The 24,434-nt window shown below is 35.2% G+C and overlaps 1 protein-coding gene across 11 annotated transcripts in view; it reads right to left on the reverse strand.

The window, feature by feature from the left end:
- Positions 1–24,434, reverse strand: part of LOC114244042 (uncharacterized) — a 116,559-nt gene that overhangs the window by 64,183 nt on the left and 27,942 nt on the right. For all 11 annotated transcript variants that reach the window (XM_089732463.1, XM_089732459.1, XM_089732464.1 and 8 more), the window contains exon 3: positions 15,778–15,855. In XM_089732463.1, coding sequence (XP_089588589.1) covers positions 15,778–15,852 — 75 coding nt within the window. In that variant the 5' untranslated portion in view covers positions 15,853–15,855. The remainder of the gene's footprint in view (positions 1–15,777; positions 15,856–24,434) is intronic.

The raw sequence follows: 24,434 nt of genomic DNA on the forward strand, positions 1-24,434 counted from the left end.
TATATAACTTAGTGTAAAGAATAATTTAGATAAAGAATAAAATTAAGGGTGGTTTTCGGGATTACTCTTCGAAAATAGATTTTCAATATTATCATTACCTTTTAAATGAAAAATTTCACTATATGTAATAGACTATGTAAATTATAAATTTAGTATCTATGGACATTTACAGGAAAATATTTCATTAAAAAACTTCTAAAAAATATAATCTAAATTTTGGGAAAAATTCAAAAAAATAATTTAAATCGATTCTTACAAAACCTAATTCGATTGTTTTAGGTCGGTCGATTAGAACCTTTAATGTCCACATAATATCTTCAGAATATTCCAAACCATACAAACCGCATACAACAACAGCCAATATAACTCGTATGCAGGTGAATGCTATATCGTATTGTTGCATCAAGATTGCATTAACGTTGCTTGTAATTTATGACCTATTACATTCAGATTTACAGAAAACATTACAAATAAATGAATTCTCAGTCGGAAATTGCTGTCTGCGACTCAGCCATTTCAGGGAATTGTTACATCACTGACTTTGTTTCTGTTTTGCGGTAAGTAGTGGTTTTTTACTGGTGGTAGGAATTCTTGTGAGCCCGCACGTTTAGGTACTACGACCCTGCCTATTTCTGCCGTAAAGCAGTAATACGTTTCGATTTGAAGAGTGGGGCAGCCGTTGTAACTATGCTGAGATCTTAGAAATTATATCAAGGTGGGTGGCGCATTTACGTTGTAGGTGTCTATAGGCTCCAGCAACCACTTAACACCAGGTGGGCTGTGAACTCGTCCATCCATCGAAGCAATAAATAAATAAAACCCATAGACACAGCCCACTGAGTTTCTCGCCGGTTCTTCTCAGTGGGTCGTGATTCCGATCCGGTGATAAATTCTGCGAAACACTACTCTTGCTAGGGCCAGTGTTAGCAACACTCCCGGTTTGAGCCCCGTGAGCTCACCTACACGTCAAGAAGCTGAAATAGCCTCTCAAGGCTATCATCATAGGTAGGAAGAAAAAGAAATTGAATTATATTGATATAATGGACGATTTACTGTTAGAGAAATTCATTAGCCTTATTTTATTTTGCAGATGTAATTTTAGTGTTCCACGGTTCGCACTCACGACCGCCTCGCACATTCGAGTCTAATTAAAACACATCTAATGCGGATTTCGTTTTACTTTCGCCAGAAGCTGAGAACCGTGACGTCATCCGTTAGGCTTAAGTTACTGCGCAAGTGTGTTTAATAATGGCTGAATTGTTTGATTACAATTACGAGCTCGTGATAAATAAAAACTCCTCATTGAAACACTAATAAAATCTCAATTAAATTAACGCGAAAAATTAAGGGTAGACTTCACTATCACAATTCACTACTCTTTCTTGTTCCGGATGCCTTGTTCCGCTTCGAATAGAACTATTTTTATGTCGTTTATGCCACGCTTTATAGTCGTTTCGACGTTGTCTAGAATATTCCAGAAAATTCTAGAGACGTTCCAGATGTTTCGATATTCATTTTTGCTGTTTGACGACGTCTCCTGAGAATTCCGTGGACCGCGCACCGTACCGACGTTTCGATCTTGAAAGAGCTCAACATCAAGGAGAGACTATCGTCAACAGTTCAAATACGAATCCTCAAGTTCTTCGGGCACATCATTCGTAATCAAGACTCCATTGAGCAGTTGGTGGTGCAAGGGAAAGTCGAGGGCAAAAGATCTCGCGGACGATCTCCAACACGATGGATCGACCTCATAAAATCTGTGACTCACTCCAACATAAATAATGCTCTCACTCTGCGAAACATCGTGCCACATGGTGTCGCATCGCGAGAGCATCGGTGTCGCAGGATCCGACTGATGCATGACCACGACCACTCTGTCAAGAGTGTACGAATAGGAAGAATTTGACGACAGTTGGCGTTACGCGTATTGACATAGCATTACTATAGATAAAGATAGTTGGAAGACAGTAAGTAGTATTTGGAAGGTTTTATAAATTTAAATTTTTTTACATATCGTTTTTTACATTTATAAATATACAATTTGTCAATTAATTTCGTATACCATCCTTATTCCCGAACTTTTTGATGTCAAACACATAATAAAATTTAGCTGGATCGAATGAGAAATTTTCACCATATTTTACTATAGTCCAGATTCTAGATTAGTTAACACCGTGGTTTTCCTCACTGAATATATGAACGAGAGTAAAGAATTACCACATACTTTAGTAACTTAAACTTTAAAGGTCATAACAGCAAATGATCTCGAATCTTCACATATTAAGCTTTTAAGTTTAATGATTACAAATTTGAATGATATTTGTTGCAATGTTAAATTGCTTGCTATTACTGGTGTTATTACTGATGTTAGTGTTAGGGTAGACAAAGTGGAATTGACTTCATTAGCACGAATAGGATGTGTTGTTCGCCATGATGAAATATTTGGAGGAAGAAATCCAGAAAATTTAAAAGCTGTCCTAGGTTTAATTGGTAAATTTTTGTATACGATAATAATATGCCAATAAAACTGAGAAGCTTCAAATTATTTCATTGCTGTGTTAGTCCATTGGTTTGTTATCCTGACGACACTATTGTCGAAGTCTGGGTTCGATTATCGACATCAGTATTTTTCTTTAAAGTGTTGGATATTTTTTTTATTGCTTACATGGTTGGACGAGCTCACAGTCCACCTGGTGTTAAGTGGTTACTGGAGCCCATAGACATCTACAACGTAAATGCCGCCACCCACCTTGAGATATGAGTTCTAAGGTGTCAGTATAGTCACAACAGCTACCCCGCCCTTCAAACCAAAACGCATTACTGCTTCACGGCAGAAATAGGCAAGGTGGTGCTACCTACCCGTGCGGACTCACAAGAGGTCCTACCACCAGTAAAAGTTCGAAGTCTGCGTATACTGTCATGTCTCGTTCGTTTATTGTTATATATAGTTACGGTGAAGATTCCATTAAGGCGTTTGCCTATTGAAAAATGTAACATCTACTACGATTACTATCGAAATTGTTTATAATATTTTCCCGTAGATAAATCTTGAAAACTCGTATTTATAAAGTCTACGTTAAATCTGATAAAATCGCTTAATTAACGTCAGGTCACTTTAAAACAAGTTGCAACATGCGTTTCGCTGTATGTAATAAATTTTAATTCTAATCAACGCACCAGCAAAACATATTGACGTCCGATCTCAAAATGTCATCTGTCTAAGTTTATGTGCGCTATTAATGTATCTGAGACCGCAAACCAGGTCAAGTTTTACAGAACAATGATTATTGGCTTACAATCTAAATAACAGATGAATGTATAAAATGAAATGCGCAACAATTAATGTTTTCGTAATAGTTGATGTTAAGGCGACCGCACGAGCACGCACCGCACGACCGCACGAAGAAAGACCGCACGGGTAGGTATCACCACCCTGCCAGCTACTGTCGAGAAGTAACCATGTGTTCCCGCTTGAAGGTTCACCCTTCAAACTGCCGTTATATTGTACATATGAGAGTTAGACATCATGCCCCATGGTGGGTGGTGGCTTTAATATTGTGATGTTCCGGTCGCCACTTAAAACTAGACGAACCGTGTTAACCGTCTACACAATAACATCTATAAGCTTAAATAAATAATAATTTCAAAAACAGACTTTATTCCAGCTATCAACAATTTACTAACAACTAACAAGCAATTAATTTTTCATTAGCAATAAACTTTTGATACGATCTGAGTAATGTAGCGGGCTTTTAGAAGAACTGAAAAAAGTGACAAGCGCTCAGCTCCGAATCTATAATAATACCTATAAAAGGTTAGCTATTAATATAATCAACATCATCATCATCGTTCCAAACCGGTTTCGGCCATGGCGACCAAAATTTTCTGTTTAATAACTTAAAAGCTAATGTCCGCGCCTCCCATGCGCTCTAATATGGCTATGGTAGCCTACCTTGTTCTTACACCTGCGTAAACAGAAGCTACACGTAAGAACACGACGAAGTTGTAAAAAATTATGGAAGGTGGTCTATTTTTCAGTTTATATCTATAATCTACTAGATGACCCGGCAGACTTCGTAGTGCCTCAATCGATAAATAAAAAACCTAAACTTTTGTATAAAATAAACTTAAAACAAACAAAAGGAATCCGATCGACGGGGGACACATCAAAGGAAAAATTAAATTATTTTTATTTAATTCCGAGCATTTTCATATTTATCTATCTACCTTTTAAACCTTCTCTGGACTTCCACAAATAATTCAAGACCAAAATCAGCTAAATCGGTCCAGCCGTTCTCGAGTTTTAGCGAGACTAACGAACAGCAATTCATTTTTATATACATATATGGATTGATTCAATAATACAGAATCAGGCGCCCAAAACTATGAACGCAAACGATACGAGCAAAATCGCTAGAAATACCTTGTCCAGTCTATTTTATAACTGACTGCAATATTTCTAAATCTAGCTTAAAATTACTTGAAGTAAGTGGAGCGTAGAGATAAAACAGACCTTGGCATGTAGTTAAGTAGTTACAAAATCGTTTGATTTGTTTAATGAGTGTGTTTTACCTTCCGTAGGTCACTGTAAAGTTCCGCATTTTCGTTATTGTATTTAAAGCTATAATAATTGAGTTTTTTTTTATGTACTAAATAATCGCATTGCCACTGGACATTTTCTATAAATCAACAATCAGAAAAAAGAGAAAGTCACACTTTCTTTATAAGTTATTTCTAGTTTTTGTTTATAATAAATCTATTTTATTGCTTATGCCAATAAGTAGGGGTCTCGAGCTACAATCTGCTGTCTTTAATTTCAAGACAAACGCAGGGATTTAAACATACTGACAGTATTCGGTGACTCAGAGTGAGTCTTGACCAGATCTAAATTCCAATACATTTCATAACTCAACATCAAAAAAACTAAAAAAAAATTTGTGTGTTTTAACCAGCCTCAAAAAAAGAGGAAGTTCTGATTTCGACTGTAAGATATATGTATGATGTTAATGATTTTTTTTTAAAGCGGTTGTCTTTCTTGTGGTCCACTTTTATTAAGATCCATTTTTCAGTTATCCTTGATAATCCACATTTAATTGATTTCGACTACATAGATGACATTCTTCTACCCGTCTGGGTGTAGCTGGGATTGCCCCTTAAGCTACTTACGAATAGGTAAGGAAGAGAAAATCTTCTATTTCTTCTTTTCTTGTATTTTGGATAAAACGGTTAAAAGGGAGAGGGATGGGTAAAAGGGCTCACGAGTGGCTACAAAAGCTCATAAGCATCACAACTTGAATGTCGACATCCCCTTAGAGACGTGAGTTCGAAGTCTGAACTGTAAGCTTGAGCCTCATTTGTTTTTTTCTACGCTCAAAGCCAACAAAACAAAATAAAGAAGAAATGAAAGTAAAATAAAAACTGATTCTTGTCACGTGCAGTTCAGAACCTTGGCGACTTATGTTCTTTGTTCTGAACCACGACGAAACATAGCCGAAACTTACCTTATTGAGAGTGGCTTAGAATCGGATTTTGTTTGAACAAAGATATGTTAATGTGGTCGACCTATTAGATTGACAATACTGGGTTTTGGGTTTGTTCGTCATTCACTCAGCATTAAGAAATGTTTCTCTGAATAGAGGGTTTGGTAGTAGGGTGTCTTGAGAGCCCGTGCGTATAGGTACCATGATCCGGGATATTTTTACCACGAAGCAATCATGTGTTGTGGTTTGGAGGGTGGTGCAGCCGTTGTACAGTTAAAACTAAGACCTTATGTCTTTGGTAGCCACTTAATAGATAGACCTCGAGATTATCCACCAATCTAAGCAATAAATAAAAAATATTTAACTAGCGTTCGATGAAAATACAGAGACGAATTCTGAAGTTTACTTGCAACAATAAAAATTTACAAAGACAACTATTATCTATTCAATAACTTTCGTATCAATTACCTTGACAACAGCCGTGCGCAACGAAAAGAAAAAGAAACAATAACTTTATGCGGATAATTACGTAGCTGTAAGCGACGTATAATTTTATTAATGCCATTTCTGGAAACGTCGAAAGGTCAATGAGAAATTTTGTTTTCAAGTTCATCACTTTCCGATTACGTGATCACATATTTTTTTGGTTTCTTGTCAACTCGTGAGCATCTTTTGTTTGTCTTAAATATATTTTTAATAGCTTTAGCTAGAATTATCTAAAATTATTTTTAAGTAAAATTTTTAGAAAAATACAGGAAAAAATATTTTTGTTGGCGAGAAATCCGTCAAAAATAAAGAAATTCAGAGAGTTATAATTATAAATTAACCTAGATTATAATATTTTCTTTGATTGACGTGAGCTACAGACAAAATTAAAAATACTTCTGGTCGAAAACTATATAATTACATAGTATTTGAAACGTCGAAAATAATATAATGATGACAATAAAACACGAGATTATACTGTAAAAGTAACCGTTGTAATTAAATCTACACCGTATTAAAAAAAAATTAAGTGATCATACTTACTATACTTCTTCTCTCAAGAAGGTAATTGTCGAAAGAAAGAGTTTGGATTCTTATTTTTCATGACGTCACTGCCATTGTAATACCCTTCCCTGTACTAAGATTTACAAGTTCAATTTGTATATGATTACGCCAAAAAAATTATACCTGCTATTTTTAATTTGCCGCTGTGTTTAAAAAGTACAAACACAAATCGTAAACACCCTTGTTATGTGGACTTTGAAATGATCGGCACTCGAATGATTTCACCGTCACCGTAATCAGAACGCAGAGGGTTGCAACATCAGGTTTTCATGCGGAAAACTTTGATTAGCTGACCAGAAAAGCGAATACGACACATCAGGTCAGTGTAACAAGTGTTCTTGCGAAAATTCGCTGTGGCTTACTACGGAATTCCACGTACATGAAATATTAAGATATGATTTTATTTACATTTTTTTCAAGAAATAGACTTGACATGATCTTGGAAGGATTCTTGAATACTTTGGCCACATTGCAAGGAAAAACAGTGACAACTTAGAGAAATTGGTGGTCACTGGAAAGGTCGAGGGCATGCGACCAAGAGACAGGAGCTCGACCCGTTGGACGAACCAGATTCGTGCAGCCCTTGATACAACAGTGCACGATGCTCTGCACTCAGCTGCAGATAGGAACAGATGGCGGTGCATTACAAAAAACAAACTGTTTCAAGGCCATGACCACGACCCTCAGTAATGAGGAAACTGACGCAAGGAGGAGGAGGAGGAGGATCATGATCTGGGCATGATCTATTTAGCTCAACTTCAGATATAAAAGAATTTAAAAACGCGAAAGATCTTGAAAGAAATGTTATTATCGATCACCCCTATGACCTAAACTAGTAAACCCTATTTACAAGACACCCAGTCGTATCATAATATAAATAAAGATATTTAATTTTTGCAATCTCGCAACAAGCACATTCTTGTCTCGTATGGCTATAGGTATAAATGGGAAAAACCTATCTCTTGTGACCACTAAATGCGTATTTTGAAATGAATTGTAAATAGAACGTCCCAATTATCTGTACACACAAATCGAGTGACGTAAGGAAACATAAAAAGATTAATGAAGTTACGAAAGCGAATAATTTTAATCACCGGAACGAATATTCGACATTGACACAGACAATGACAGTAAAAAACTAACCCAAGCTCTAACAGTGGCGATTGGAAATAGAAAACCTACTTTTGATTTCAACATTATGGCCCGAAACCCATAGAGGTATAGACAGTAAGAGCCTGGTGTTATGAGGCCAGATGCTCAATCAATATCACATACTTCATAAATATATTTTATAATATCGAAGCCCGCTAGTAGCTAACAAACACAACAACAAAAAAGAGAATTGGTTGGTATAGGAAAAAAGTATATTAAAAAAGCACTGAACTCTTTTGTTAATTCATGTTTATTCAAGTTAGAAATGTAAACATTATTTTTTTTTTTAATTGTTTATATGAGTGGACGAGCTCACAGCCCACCTGGTGTTAAGTGGTTACTGGAGCCCATAGACATCCACAACGTAAATGCGCCACCAACCTTGAGATATAAGTTCTAAGGTCTCAAGTATGCCGGCTGCCCCACCCTTCAAACCGAAACGCATTACTGCTTCACGGAAGAAATAAGCAGGGTGGTGGTACCCACCCGCGCTGACTCACGAGAGGTCCTACCACCAGTAAAAGTAATAAGCTGACATCTAATGTTTAACATCTCTGAAAGTTCACAGGTGTTGCCAAGATACACTAAAAACCAAACTAACAAATTGTTAGTTTCTCTTGTTCCTTTTTTAACCAATCGATTCTGATTAAGATATTAGAGCGGTGTTATAAAATTATTTTATTTGTCATCGGTCGTTAATGTGGGTGCAAACTCTCATATTAATAGAAAGTGTTGAAGACGATGAAAACGACACTGACTGTTGCGCCGTGGGTTTTTGGTTCGATTCCTATCATTTTTTTTATTTCTTAGAAGGGTGGCTGAGCTCACGGCCCACCTGATGTTAAGTGGTTACTGGAGCCCATAAACATCTACAACGTAAATGGGCCACCCACCTTGAGATATAAGTTCTAAGGTCTCTATATAGTTACAACGGCTGCCCTTTCAAAAGAACGGGAAAACATTTGTGTGATGAACAAGCTTATTTGATGTCTACCTGGGTGTTTATTATCTATTTATATGTTTAAACGTATGGAAGTATGTATGTCCGTCTCTGGTACCCATAACACAGAGAAACGAGGGCGGATGACCGTACGTGAATTGTTTCCAGTTATAATTATTTATTTACTATTCATATATTGCTCAGGTTACCTAATCACATAGCTCGTTTCAAAATATGTATCGGATGAAGGAAAGACTAGCGCATCTAGTTGACAGATTGCAGCTAAACATTCTAAAGTTCCAGTCAAGCGTAATTTTAAACGTCACTACAGCTTAAGTACTGTAAAATTTAGCAAATAATCTTGTCAGAAGGTAATTTTGAATTACTCTATGTACCGCTGATTTATTGTGTCAATACATTTCACGCTCCATTGAGAAGTTGATGGTTCTAGTTTGACAACGCAGAAGCTAAATTTCGTACGTGCTACAAGATGCTGGTCTCATTAGGCTGAATTGTATCTATTTCTTTGTCGATGTTTGCTCAATTCTCATCAACTTTAAGACGTCGTCGACTACCATTACTACGACTACTTTTTACTGGTGGTAGGACCTCTTGCGAGTCCGCGCGGATAGGTACCATCACCCTGCCTATTTCTGCCGTGAAGCAGTAATTCGTTTCGGTTTGAAGGGTAGGGCAGCCGTTGTAACTATACTTGAGACATTAGAATTTATATCTCAAGGTGGGTGGCGCATTTACGTTGTGAATGTCTATGGGCTCCAGTGACCACTTAACACCAGGTGGGCTGTGAGCTCGTCCACTCATCTAAGCAATAAAAAAAACCATAAGAATCGGCTGGAAAATTTGAAACACCTTCAGAAGCATTCGCTATCCAGCTGAGATAAGAGTCTTGTACTTCATCATTTTTTACACTCCCACTCACTATACACAGTCTAATCTATTTTTCGTACAGTGCCGTTAAAAATGGATATTTTAACACTTTTTTTAAATATTAAAAATTAATAATTATTTGAATTAATAAAGTTATTCTAAACAAAATCACAATTTATTAATTTTGTTTCTTGCTTGTAATGTATAATCTCCAACTAAATAATTTAATGTGACATCATGTTAATAATATGATAGTGAAATTATAATTAGGGGATTAATAAACTATCCTGTAAGATCATTTGGCATGCACACATTTATCAACATTACCAGAAACATTGTCCTTACGTCCTTGCTATTAAATATGCTTTTAGCCACGATCATATACTGAGACATTAAAATTAATATTTTTATCGATTTCCTCTCACACCTCCGACCTTCGCGAGACCTATTATTACACTGTTATCAAGATTGTTACAATTCAATTGCAATTATTACGCTTTTATCGTTTGAATCTATACTAAACACAGATTAAGGCTTTGTTATATTATTTTCTAAACTGTTTTAACTGCTGCCTAAGAATGGTGAAATCATTTAGGATTCCGTGGCCTGCCGAAAAACGTAGCAATTAAAAATCAAATATTTGTCTATCAATCATTAAAATAGATCCGCTAGATTATTGTTGTTTATTGAACTTCAAACTGGTATCTTAAGTTGGCTTGTTAGCAGGCAGCGGCTTGGCTCTACCCCTGGCATTGCTGAAGTCCATGGGCGACGGTAACTACTCACCATCAGGTGGGCCGTATGCTCGTCTACCTTATCATCATAATTGGTTGCTCTTGGCAGAGCAGTCGTAGTCATGTGATCGTCTACCTACCAGGGCAATAAAAAAAGCATAACATTCAGCTGTCAAGTACTGTCATTTTCAATCCATTCGCTAATGTCAACGATGTCGAATTGATGTGAAATGGATTCCTGTCTGCCCTCATTATTTAGGTACTTCTAAAACGACTGTTCCATTATTAAGACATCAAAGGTCATTAATCTCTACGTTTATGATGACACAGTGACATAGCGCGGTACACGCGATCAACTTGACTACAAGACGCGTGGGAAAACGATAGCTTTGACATCAAATAAAACAGTAAATGATTGGCTTTATTGATTTTTATCATTACTACTGATTATATCGTGAGTATTAAGTACGTTATTAAAAGATATGAGACTATAAACGCAGGCGGCTTATGTGATAAAATTCGTGCTTGAGGTTACAAGCACTATCTTATTTTTTCTGATTTTTATTGAATAGTACCTTATGGCATAACGTTTGCGATTCAACAACTCAATATGACTATTTCCGTCCCGACGTATGCTCATACGCGTTTATACATACAATTATATATCGTTCACTGTTTTAGCATTGTCATTGACATTAATGACGACTTGCATTGTAGCTTCTTTGCCGACGGAAATTAATAAATTGGTTCTTTTTTCTTTTCTTAAATCGCCCACACAAAAATAAAATCTCTATGATCAACCATTAAATTTATTTTTACACCAAAATGGTCATCCAGTGACATTGCTTTTAAATTTACCAACGTAATCCAATTAAAAAACGTAAGAAGATAAAAAGTCATATCATACATTTCTCCTCCTCCTTGCATTGTTCTCCTCATTACTGAGGGTCGTGACTCTTCCGCTGCATCAATCTCTCTTGTACAGTTATTCTCCACCTATCGCGATCCTTGGCCTCGTGAAGGCATCATGGAGCTTGATGTCCAGACAAGATCGAATGATACATCAAAACACCTTTAAAACGATCGAAATCGAATGCAATAATAGCCTGAAAATTCTACTGTTTCCAAAACGTCATAATGTCTTAGCTGTCATTAACGCGAATTGGATTCGCAAATGCTATGTTACTCAAACTGACGGCTAATGGACGGAATCGCTCCATTGCGTCGCAAGGATGTATGATGCAGCAAGACTGAATAGTTGCCGGTGATTTAACATTAAAACCTAAATTATATTATAAACTAGCTGACCCGGCGAACTTCGTAGTGCCACAATCGATAAATAAAAGACCTAAACTTTTGCATAAAATAAACTTAAAACAAACAAAAGAAATCCGTCCGACGGGGGACAGACACATCACGAGCATTTTCATATTTTAGATTATTCAAGGTATGAACACAAGAAACCATTCCCGAAACCGAAACTGGAATAAATAGCTTCAACGGTGAACATGTTTCATGCATAGTTACGGACCAATAATTTCCTTTCTGTTTTTTAATTTTCTTTTTCTGTTTCTTTAGTATCTATTGAAAACTTTAATTTTCTCAATATGGGTACAAATTTTTAACATAACAGAAAACCGACAGTATGCACCGAGAATATCATGAATGTAGTTGAATTCAATTTAAATATGCGTCATTAAAGATAGCCCAGAAACTACCGTTCAGAAAAATTCTATGGGACCAAATGAGGAACACCAACTTTCAAACAAATCATAAAACAGAATCATAAAAATCGGTTCGCCTATAAAAAAGTTCCTTCTCCGCTTCTCAAAGTTGGTTTAAAAATATATTTAATGCGGTCATTTAAATTTATTTTAAATTAAGCTATTTAAAAGATATACAACTTTTAGGAACCAGAAGTGAAAATATTGTTAACAAAATAACAATGAGCCCCAAATCTTAAGTAAAAAATGCAAAATCAAGCCGCAAAATTAGTTCTAATCATAACTATAGAAATACTATAAGAGATAATAGAAAAGATATAGATAGGTTTAGTTTTGGAAGTCACGTGTAACCGTCTATCTCAATATCAACAATTCACATAGCATCTGTCTAGTCTGTAACCTACGTGATTGCAGCTATGATCTAAGTATTGTAAAGTAATACAATGCGTTGCATGTTACAGACGAATTAACGGTAGCATTACGCAATAAAATTCAGTGCAATGACCGTAATTTTGGTAAACCTCTTTCTTATTATCTTATTCAGTGATTTGTGAGAAGAACACTGGTCTAACGACGTGTCCTGGGGCCGGTGATGATAAAAGACACATTAAATATGAGACAGTGGATTAAAGATAAATTTCGAACATGCACAAAAACAATGTGTCAATCTGATAAGAGCTTAGGAACATTCGCAAATATTTGACAAGCTTTTTTTCCATTTCATACAAAATATTTAAGTAGGAGTTCGGGTAGTTTAGATTTCTGGGATCATTTGGATCATGAAATCACTTTTTAAATACTTTACACGACTAAAGGGCTTATGGCCTACCAGGCGCAATTGGGCTACCTGCGCCCATGGATATTGTCATGTCAGTGCCACCACCCATTTATTATTAACAATGCTAATACAATATCAAGAACGTTAGTAAATTCTAACATATACAGGTAACATTGTTGATCCTATGTGCAATATCTAGAATCTGATTTCTACATATATTACTTCTCCGCCTGCTTGGCTCGCTGCCTAGTTTCATAAATTCTCTTAAAACTAAATCAAACATCACAGAATATAATTTTACAGCGTGCATTATTTAAACTCTTATTACGATAAGCTTTATAATTTAAAAAAATAACATTACATGAATACGTAAATTAGAATATCATATAATAAAATTCTTTATGCATATGCATTGGTTTTTTCTTAATTAATTTTCGTTTTAATCAGCAAATTATTACGAAACAAGTGGTTTACATTCCAAATTTAGATTTTTATTGAATAACGTCTTGAAACAAAGATTTCTGAATAATTGGTACCTTCTAATATTTTAAATTGTTTTATTCGGTTTGAAGGGTGGGGTAGCCGTTGTAACTATACTGAGACCTTAGAACTTATATCTCACGGTGGGTGGCGCATTTACGTTGTAGATGTCTATGGGCTCCTGTAACCACTTAACACCAGGTGGGCTGTGAGCTCGTCCACCCATCCAAGCAATAAAAAATAAATAAATAAAATAAGTACACCAAGCGTCTTATCGTTAGACCCGCGACGATTTTTACAAATTGGTGATCACCATAACATTTGTCAACAATTTTTTAAACAGTCTTATAAAATATTAAGAACTGTTCTGTGTCTTAAGTGTATTATTATCAGTCATGCAACATTCCTTTTTAAATTGCTTCAGCTAAAGTAGATTTTTCTATGAAACAAAACTGTCAAGCAGCTACTGCTCACATAGAAAGTTGTGTTATTAATCCGTAATTCATTCGCAATTACAAACGGCTGTAAGCACGTTAATAATCGATGTTAGTTTTTTATTGCATAATTTCGAAAGTTTTTTGCTGTGATCTGTCAAATTTTGATAAATACTGTCATAATACTTGAACGATGATGGCTCTTTTATGCTCGGAGGCGGTAAATACGCTTCAACTTTCATCATACTTAAGTACCGGTGAAGAGTGTATGAGATGCATGCGGGTCTGTACTACAAGCCTGCCTAATTCTGCCACAACGCAGTCATACTTTCCAGCCTGAAGGGTGGGACAGTCGTTACACAGTACAACCGAGACTTAGACCTCATATCTCAAGGTGGATGGTGGTAAGGTTGATGCCCATGAGCTCCGGTCTGAGACTCGTATATACTATAGCTGCAGTAGTGTAGCGGTGGTGGTAGTAAGTTAATTATAAATGTTATATGATTAACGATGCCTAAGTATGTAAGGTAAGTTTTATTTTTGACAATATAGTTATTTACTTGATTAGCCAATAATAGATCATTTTACAGCATTTTTTTTTATTGCTTGGATGGTTGGACTAGCTCACAGCCCACTTGGTGTTAAGTGGTTACTGGAGCCCATAGACATCTACAACGTAAATACGCCACCAACCTCGAGATATAAGTTCTAAGGTCTCAGTATGGTTACAACGGCTGCCCCACCCTTCAAACCGAAACGCATTACTGCTTCACGGCAGAAATAGGCAGGGTGGTGGTACTCACCCGCGCGGACTCACAAGAGTCCCTCACAAGTAAGGACAAGAGGACTCACAAGTAAAAGTAAAAATCACCAGAGTTCTATCGCAAAGGCATAAATGACCTTCCTATTATATGGCAGCAATGTATAGATAATAATTGTAGATATTTTCATTAAATAAACAGATTAAATATTTTTTTTTTTTCTATTTTTCAGTGCATATCGGAAATTTCATACTTTAACCCCTAATATTTATAAATATAATAATATGAACAATTTAATAACAATTATAATTATGATTAAAGGGGTAATTATAATTAAATCTATACTAATATAATATTATAAAGAGGAAAGATTTGTTTGTTTGTTTGTTTCGAATAGGCTCCGAAACTACTGGACCGATTTGAAAAATTCTTTTTCCATTAGAAGCCGACATTGTCCCTGATGAACATAGGCTACTTTTTTTTATTTTTTTATTTATTTATTTTTTTGGTTTCATGTGTGTTTTAATGTTTCCGAAGCGAAGCGAGGGCGGGTCGCTAGTGTATAATAAAAGGAGAGCTGCCCTCGTTATCTTCACTTATACAACACCGGCATAAAAGTATGGATCAGTAAATTCCTACTACAAGAGTAAAAGCGGAAAATTCAGGAGACCGTTTTAATAAATATAGCAACAAAACGCAGGCTATAAATTAAAATTACCTGGTGTCGCCTTCGAACAAGCAAGGCATCAAGTAAGCGGTATGAAATCAATCACATTGTGTCTCTAGCCTTGATAGTTGACCGAACGCCCATATCAGCTTGAACGAGTTTCATAATTAACAACAGAACACATGTTTGTGATATAATCTCAGATTTTCTTTTTAATACCTAATTGTATATTATTTAAAAAAAAAACGAAATCATAAGTCAGTTTTATTGTAAATGAGATAGCCAATTTATTAACCTTAATAGAGTTAGGATTAGGTTGAATGGGCAGCTAAAAAGAAACTTGGGCCCGCGGTTTGCTCTAAACATATATATTTATTACTTAGATGGGAGGACGAGCTCACAGCCCACCAGGTGTTCAGTGGTTACTGGAGCCCATAGACATCTACAACGTAAATACGCCACCCACCTTGAGATATAAGTTCTAAGGTCTGAGTATAATTACAACGGCTGTCCCACCCTTCAAACCGAAACGCATTACTGCTTTACGGCAGAAATAGGCGGGGTGGTGGGACCTACCCGTGCGGACTCACAAGAGGTCCTACCACCAGTAAAAATAATAATTTAAAAGGGTGCACCGACCTCTGATATTACACTGAACGTTATAGATGAGTAAATAAGGGTATGTGTACCTGTGGGGTACGAAGGGCGCTGGCGGCAGCTAGCAGCACCAGCAAGGCCGTGCTCCACCACACGACTCGCATCATTCACTGTAACAAGGATTTACAATAATTAATTATAGCTTCTATAGTTACGGTTACCACTAATTATGTAACGGCTACATATGTATGGGCATAATACACGAAGTCAATAAGACATTTTAAAAGTTGTCGTGGCCTAAAGGATAAGACGTCCGGTGCATTCGTATCGAGCGATGCACCGGTGTTCGAATCCCGCAGGCGGGTACTAATTTTTCTAATGAAATACGTACTTAACAAATGTTCACGATTGACTTCCACGGTGAAGGAATAACATCGTGTAATAAAAATCAAACCCGCAAAATTATAATTTGTGTAATTACTAGTGGTAGGACCTCTTGTGAGTCCGCACGGGTAGGTACCACCACTCCGCCTATTTCTGTCGTGAAGCAGTAATGCGTTTCGGTTTCAAGGGTGGGGCATCCACGTTGTAGATGTCTATGGGCTCCGGTTACCACTTAACACCAGGTGGGCTGTGAGCTCGTCCACATATCTATGCAATAAATAAATTAAAAAAACCTGTCATTAAATAGAGAACATCCAATAAAATGTAATATTTTTATCTTATTAGTATTTGAAGATCTAAATTTTAGTATGAATGAATCTATTACACTACTAAGAAAATCATAGAACCAAAAGCGGTCGAAGTAAAATAAACATCAAAAGAAAAAGACCCTTCCTATATTGCACATGTCCATGAATATACTACTGGAGATATAACCAAGGGAAGGTTGACGTCACTGAGGTCACTGGTCGTCTAACTCATACCAAATCCCTACGCGAAATGATAAGAGAAGATGCTGCCGCGACCCCACATAATGACCCCACATATGTAAGAACGAGAAGAAGTAGTATAATTATTTGACACCACCGAATCGGTGCAGTAATTAGCGCCCCTGACTGTTGCGACAAGTTTTGGTACCATTAAAAGTTAAAATTTTAAAGAAGCTCATTCCAAATTCAAATTAGGAAAATGTGTGATTTTAATTTATTTTTCGTACTGTCAAGATGAGTGATTCTAATGAAGAATCGATTACATACATTCGATACATTTTAAAATTTTACTACAAAAAAGATGTTTATGGACTTAGTGCAGTGTGTGTTAGAGTATTATGTAAACATACATAAGTACGTTTATGAATCCTTGGTACCCATATCACAGATAATCCTAAATTGAGGTCAGATTACCGTGCGTGATTTATTCCCAGTTATTATTATTATTTAAATTATTAATTTGCCATTTATTAAAAAAATGGAAATAACACGTTTTTTTTAAACCGGACGATAATATTGGTAATGAAACGGCTTTGTCGTCTGCATCAGGTAGACAGTTAGCAATTCATTTAAACGTCTACATCATCCAAGATATTAGATAAAATAATTTTACACTACTATTTCGCTATTAAGTTCATAGCTCATGGTAAATTGTAACTACTTTTTTTTTATAATGTTAATTTTATTGCACACTAGCTGACCCGGCACACTTTGTGGTGCCTCAATCGAGAAATAAAAGACCTAAGCTTTTGTATAAAATAAACATAAAACAAACAAAAGGAAACCGTCCGGAAAATTGTTATTTTTATTTAATTTCAAGCATTTTCACATTTATCGACCTTTTAAACCTTCTCTGGACTTCCACAAATAATTCAAGACCAAAATTAGCCAAATCGCTCCAGCCGTTCTCCAGTTTTAGCGAGACTAACGAACAGCAGTTCATTTTTATATGTATAGATAGATTGAAAGGGTTCCTTAAATAAAATATCCAAAAGCCTTCTTAACAATGTTGAAAGCCAAGCTATAAACCACGAACTATTTACATGGATCGTCTGAAGAGTACTCGTATTAATAAATCATTCGTGTCAATCCAAACGCTTTCACTCAAGGTACTTTCATTTCACTGCATTACACATTTAATCACGTATTTTTATGTCTATTCCAACGGGCGATAATTCAACAAGCTAAATATAACACGACCGCTTAAAAATTTAATTGTATTTTATGCCATAGTTAGAATAACTTATTTTTATTATATTATTTAAAATGTCGACGAATAAGAGCTTAGTCATCATTGACCACAAAAACAATAAAGCGTGATGTAATGTAAAATATCGGAAATAATATAGTGCAATAAAAAAACAAAAAAAAAACTCGAGATTAAACAACAGAAGTAGTTTTGATTATACCTATGACTTGTGAAAATCGCAGAAAATACTATATTTTTATTCAGATGCCAGTCATAAATGTGTATAAAAAAATATTTATAAATAACTAAAAGCCTTTCTTAATGAGTACCTACATCGCAAAATGAGTATCTATTGCCAAATGAAAAGCAACGGATTTTTAGTTTTGGAGATCTATTGATGAGTGAGTGCTGTATCATTATTAAATAAATAGTTTGAGACTTCCGTCTTTTGCCACGAGAGAGGCGACAGAATTTGCTTTGTCATTCAAATCAATCTTGCAATTCAAACCGCAGGCGCGTCTATCAGAGCTCATTAAAAAAAAACGAAACAATAACTAAACAATTAACAAGCGACTAAAGCACAATGAAGAAACACAAAAACATGGAATGCGTTAAAAAAAGAACATGTATCGATGTGAATTATCACGCGACACGACGACGCATCGTTGCACGCGACTTCGTTTTGATGCAATTCGCTTTCATCGGGCGCCGACCTGCCTAGATGCCATATAGACCGACCACACCGCAACGGGGTTGTAACGAGCAATTTAATCGACGAACACTGATTTATTTTGCAAAGCAACGCTCGTAGAAAACATAATATGCATATCGCATTTCTAGAAAACATCACATCTATACTAATACTAATAATATTATAAAGAGGAAAGATTTCTTTGTATTGAATAGACTCCGAAAGTACTGAACCGATTTGAAAAATTGTTTCACTGTTTGGAAGCTACATTATTCCCAAGTGAAATAGGCTATAATCTTTTTTGAAAAAATTAGGGATCTTTACTAAAACTCCAATAATTTAACTCAAGGTGTAAAAAAATTACCTAAAATATTCTTTACATCGCGTACCCTGCGAAAACTATTGATGATAGAATAAAATAATGTACTACGACTTTGTAGAACTCATTATTATTTAAAAAAAGTGTCGCGACAGCATATGTCTAACTATTATAGTGATGCCACAATAAGTGTTCTTTTATTTAAAAAAATAAAACAACCTCAAATATCGTTGAAATTTTTGTTAAAGACCCGAGCGGAGCCGGAGCGGACCGCTAGTACATTATACTTATATATATCGTCGTTGTCAAACCAAAATTTGCTATGTGCACTTTTTGAGATTTTTACTGTTTGACCTTTTCATATAATTCACAGCCCTATCTACCGTATAAAAAAAACTGGTATGTGTCTATAGCTTTAATATTTATCTATAGCTTTCATTTGATATATTTCTTAAAAATTCACCTTCATATAAATTTTATACGAAAATGTTTTTACTCATTAATTCAAAATAGAGTTTTTGCACATAGCGGATTTTGGTTTGACAGCGACAATATGTAATACAATATTTAGAACATATTTTGAATTTTATATTCATTAATGTTTATTTCAATAATCGCGTTATGCCTTCATGTTGAGTTTAGTTGAGTTTAAGTGTCTGATCCGATTATAAATTATTGATACAGATCCATATATCATTACAGAGATAAATGTATTATTTATGTTTTAATTATCATTGAACTTTAAAGTATTTTTTTAATTGATATATTTTATTTATTAACAAAAAGTCAAATCAAAATAATTTAACATAACTCAACCCACACAGTAGAACAGATCTTCCAACGCGCTTGAAGGAGGCACAGTCCCCAAGATACTGGCTACGTTGCCTCGTTGGACAGCCAGACTCACTCTCTGTACAAAGTACCAGCCAGCCTTAGCATCATGTGTAACCTCTTTCTGTTAAAAATTTCTTTGCTTCAGGGCCCCAAGGGCCCATCGTCTCAACCGCGAAAGGCAAAAAAGAATAAGAAGACCCCAAACCCGAATACTTCCGCTTTTTTGTAATTTCTGCTGAAGCTGCAGCTGAACCGGGGCGGGAGGAAGTACCATCTAAATGACAGGGAGCCTTAGTATCCACACAAGTAGCACCCCTTACCAGGCACCTACCAACTGACCATGGAATTAGCGTGACTCCATCGGGCCTTTTCCCATCTGACCTCAAAATTTAATTTTAATTCAACAACTTCTGTCGAAACATCCGATTCGATTTTAGTTCACCATGTACTTTTATTACACTAATATATTTGACTATTGATTTATTCAAAACACATTAATAAAAGTCTGCGTCTCAAAGTTGCGAACTAATGCTTAGTTATTTAATATTCAGTGTTATCTATATTTTCTTAGATTTAAATATTAACTTTTGGTATTTCTTAAAAGCGAAAGGCATTTTTTATTTAAACGAAGATATAAATAACGTCTACACCTACTTTTACTAGTTAAGGAAGATTCCGATTACTTTTCCAGTGGTTTCTTTATTTTGAAATGCACTAATTCGTTTATTGTTTTACATCGAAGTCCCAATTTTCTCGGGTAGAGATTTTAAGATCCTTGTATCGGAACAAATGTGTAACTACTTCGTGGCATAAAGAGTCTAGGATTGTTTTAATCCCTATTTAATTCGCAAAACGTTCTCAAGTCAGTTTTGAAATTGATTCCACGATGCTATTTTTCATCATAGATGTCTGTTGCGTTGTAGTAATTGAGCGTGGACTGAATTTATTGTTTTGAGATTTTTATTTTATCCTTTATCTGACAAAATAAAGAAAAGAAGATGTATAAAATTGGTGTGTTACTCTTGACGGCTGAATTTGAAAGAAAATTTGTGTCATGGCAGACGTCGCTCGGTGACATTTTGATTGCTACCTGAATTCGATACTTCAACCAGCATAGTTGCATCTAAATATGAAAACGCCAGGCGTCTTATTGACAGTAGAACTTTCCTACCAAGTTTGAGTGAATAACTTACATACAGGTCCACAGAAAGCCATGAAAAGTCAATAAACAAAATTTATTATCAACTGAACTTTAAAATACTAAATTAATCCAGTTACCACGCCTTGTAATTTGATAGTCAATTGAGGAAATATAAATTGTATCGTATGAGTTTTTTTTTGTATGAAAAAAGCCAATTAACACGACCATTAGTGAATCGAATTAAATATGAAAAGATTTTTTAAGGTATGTACGTACAGAAGAAGGAAATACCATATTATGTAAATACGCTACAATAAAAAAGAATTTAGATAAAATAAAAGGAATTTCAATCCGTTCAAACATTCAAGGCAGACGAGTATTGCAATGTTAATGATAAATGCAGTGTTTATGATGAGGTAACGACTTAACTAAATAATAATATCATTATATCGACGGACGAAAGGCCATTTGGTTTAAGCGGCATTTCGGTTAATACGCAATATTTATCTTTGTAATTAAAGGTTCGTTTTACTTGGTATTAACATTAAAAGTTCGATGTTTTTAATTGAACTTCAATAAATTTTATTTCATCCAAATGGAAGTTTTTTTTCCCAATTTTAAACTGCAGTGGTCATCACATCTTTCACATCACGCTTACCTTGAAACATGAGGTCGAAATGCCAATTACACTTTAAACCAGAACACGTGACTACTTCGCGACAGAAATAGGCAGAAAATACATGAAATAGCCTCAATAATTATTACGTGAAATTGTAAATTTATCCAATTTCTCTTCGACTGTTTATGGAATCAGCCGTTGATAAACAACTGTTACTGCTATTGGTGATACTGATACTGATTCCCATCTCATCTCATCTCGTACATCCACCAAGACAAATAAAAAGTAATAACCAGTGGATTCTTATTCTGGATTAAGTTATTTTACTAATAGCCAAGTTCACGGCCCGATTTCCGCAAGACAAACTGACCGTAACGAGCTATCGACAATTAAACAGTGCCGTGAAAATTGCCTCACACACGCATCGCGTTCAATCGACATAACTTACGTAAGAAATTGTGCAAAACTGCACCGGTAATGTCCCAGATAGCACAAGTTTCGGTCATTCGGCTACCTTTTTTTTTAGTCATTACGGCGGAATATTTCATTATTGGAAAGGTAAGTTGAACAAGATTTATTGCCCGGCTTTCAGACATTGATACATTTAAACCGATGCTTATTTGTATTCCATTGATCCCTATGAAATTTTGTATTGAAGCGGCTCTGCTTATTTTGTCGCGAGCTAATTATTAGTATCGTTGAAAGCTCTGGGTGTTTAGGCCGGCTTAATTATAAGCACTTAGGCCTTGGGTTGGCCTTGTGACATTAACTATTAAATTGCAAAATATATGAATCAAAGTTAAAAACGATCTTGTTTTTCTAGTTCTCTGTGGATATTTTCAGCTGCTTTCATCTATGTCCTTTATTCGTCCCAAAATTTTTTAGGTTTTCAGAGAGTTGAGTTTTTTATATACTTATCTATCTATCTATGTATATAAAAATGAATTGCTGTTCGTTAGTCTCGCTAAAACTCGAGAAGGGTGGACCGATTTGGCTAATTTTGGTCTTGAATTATTTGTGGAAGTCCAGAGAAGGTTTAAAAGGTAGATAAATATGAAAATGCTCGGAATTAAATAAAAATAACAATTTTGTTTTCCCTTTGATGTGCCCCCCCATTGGACGGATTCCTTTTTTTGTTTTAAGTTTAGTTTATACAAAAGTTTAAATCTTTTATTTATCGATTGAGGCACTACGAAGTCTGCCGTTTCAACTAGTAAGTACTTAATAAGTTATTTTCAACAAAAAAAAACATGCCAGTGGCATTTATGCGCCGTAATTTATTATCTAATTGGACCGTTGACATTATATTGTGTGGAGAGATGCCGAGATGTAAAATTAATGAAGCCGACATAACAACATTGAAATGTCACGGTCGAACAAGACAAAAAATTTCGCCGAAACATTAACATATCGAGTTTTATAAAGGTCCTAGTTAAAATTTGTTTGACATTAGTGAAGCACGGTGATATTTTGATATAACTACCATGAAATATTTAAAATAATGAGATTCATTTTTATAGGTAAATGATAAAGATATTCACGAATTATTATAATATCGATAACGAGATTCAAGCATCAATGAAATATAGCAAGATATTGCTAGATATTTACTGGTGGTAGGACCTCTTGTGAGTCCGCACAGGTAGGTACCATCATCCTGCCTATTTCTGCCGCGAAGCAGTAATGCGTTTCGGTTTGAAGGGCGGGGCAGCCGTTGTAACTATACACTTAGAACTAATGTCTCAAGGTGGGTGGCGCCATTTACGTTGTAGATGCCTATGGGCTCCGGTAACCACTTAACATCAGGTGGGCCGTGAGCTCGTCCACCCAACTAAGCAATAAAATATACATAGTATAATTAATCATTGTGGTTTTTTTTTGTTACGCCTTAATCACCACTGGTAAGCAATTTGCGACAGGGTTGGAGTATTTTTATTTTTTATTGCTTAGGTGGTTACGGACGATCTTGTTTACAAATCTTTATTTGAAAAACTGGAAAATAAAATGTCGATTCTGGTCTTTGATTAATCATCGCATCCACAAAGTGTAAATAATTTGTACCCACTTGAATTTTCATAAAAAATTATCGGCGATTCTAACTAAAAGGATTATCACTTAAAGCCATGACCCGGATACGATTTGTTTTAGAAAATATGATATTAAACTCAATTAAAAGACTAGATATTGTCTATACATATTTGTGAAAGTGCATAAAATACGAACAAAAAACCAAATATCACATAATCATAAAATTGCTCGCGAGTCAATCGATCCTTAACTCAAGGAGAGATCTTATGTTGATGTGGCGTGTTTTTTTTAAATTAAATAACATAAAAGACAATCACAATGACACCTTTGCAAAAAAAAAATATATATATTTTTTAGAAATGTAAACAAATATTATTCACTAGCGACCCGCCCTCGCTTCGCTTCGGAAACATTAAAACACACATGAAACCAAAAAAAAAAAAAAAAAAAATTTAAAAAGTAGCCTATGTTCATGAGGGACAATGTCGGCTTCTAATGGAAAAAGAATTTTTCAAATCGGTCCAGTAGTTTCGGAGCCTATTCGAAACAAACAAACAAACAAATCTTTCCTCTTTATAATATTAGTATAGATTCAGTCAAAAACCGTTTTTGTTTAGAAATCTTGAGGATAAACTAGATAGTTCTAACTATATAGTATTTTTCAAAACAAACCTCTTTCGTGATAATATGCATGTAATGCAATTAAGGCATAAACAACAAAAAAACCTTTGTATTCTTGAAAAAAACTACTTTTTAACCGTATTCAGTAACATTACAAAATATTATTTGTATTATAAATAACTAGAACGATGAACAGACACACGCCAAGACCATAATAGCTCTAAGCTGACATAAGTCTGTACCTCTTTAAATCATTCTTAATAATAACTTCGAAACCATTAATGAGGTCTTCAAAATTAACAGCCCATTATAAAAATATGTCACGACCATTGCATAACCTGAGCTAATTGCAGGCATAGACTTAAACCTAGCATT

The sequence above is a fragment of the Bombyx mandarina genome, chromosome 13, assembly GCF_030267445.1.
Source record: "Bombyx mandarina strain Sakado chromosome 13, ASM3026744v2".
Taxonomy (NCBI): Eukaryota; Metazoa; Arthropoda; class Insecta; order Lepidoptera; family Bombycidae; genus Bombyx; species Bombyx mandarina.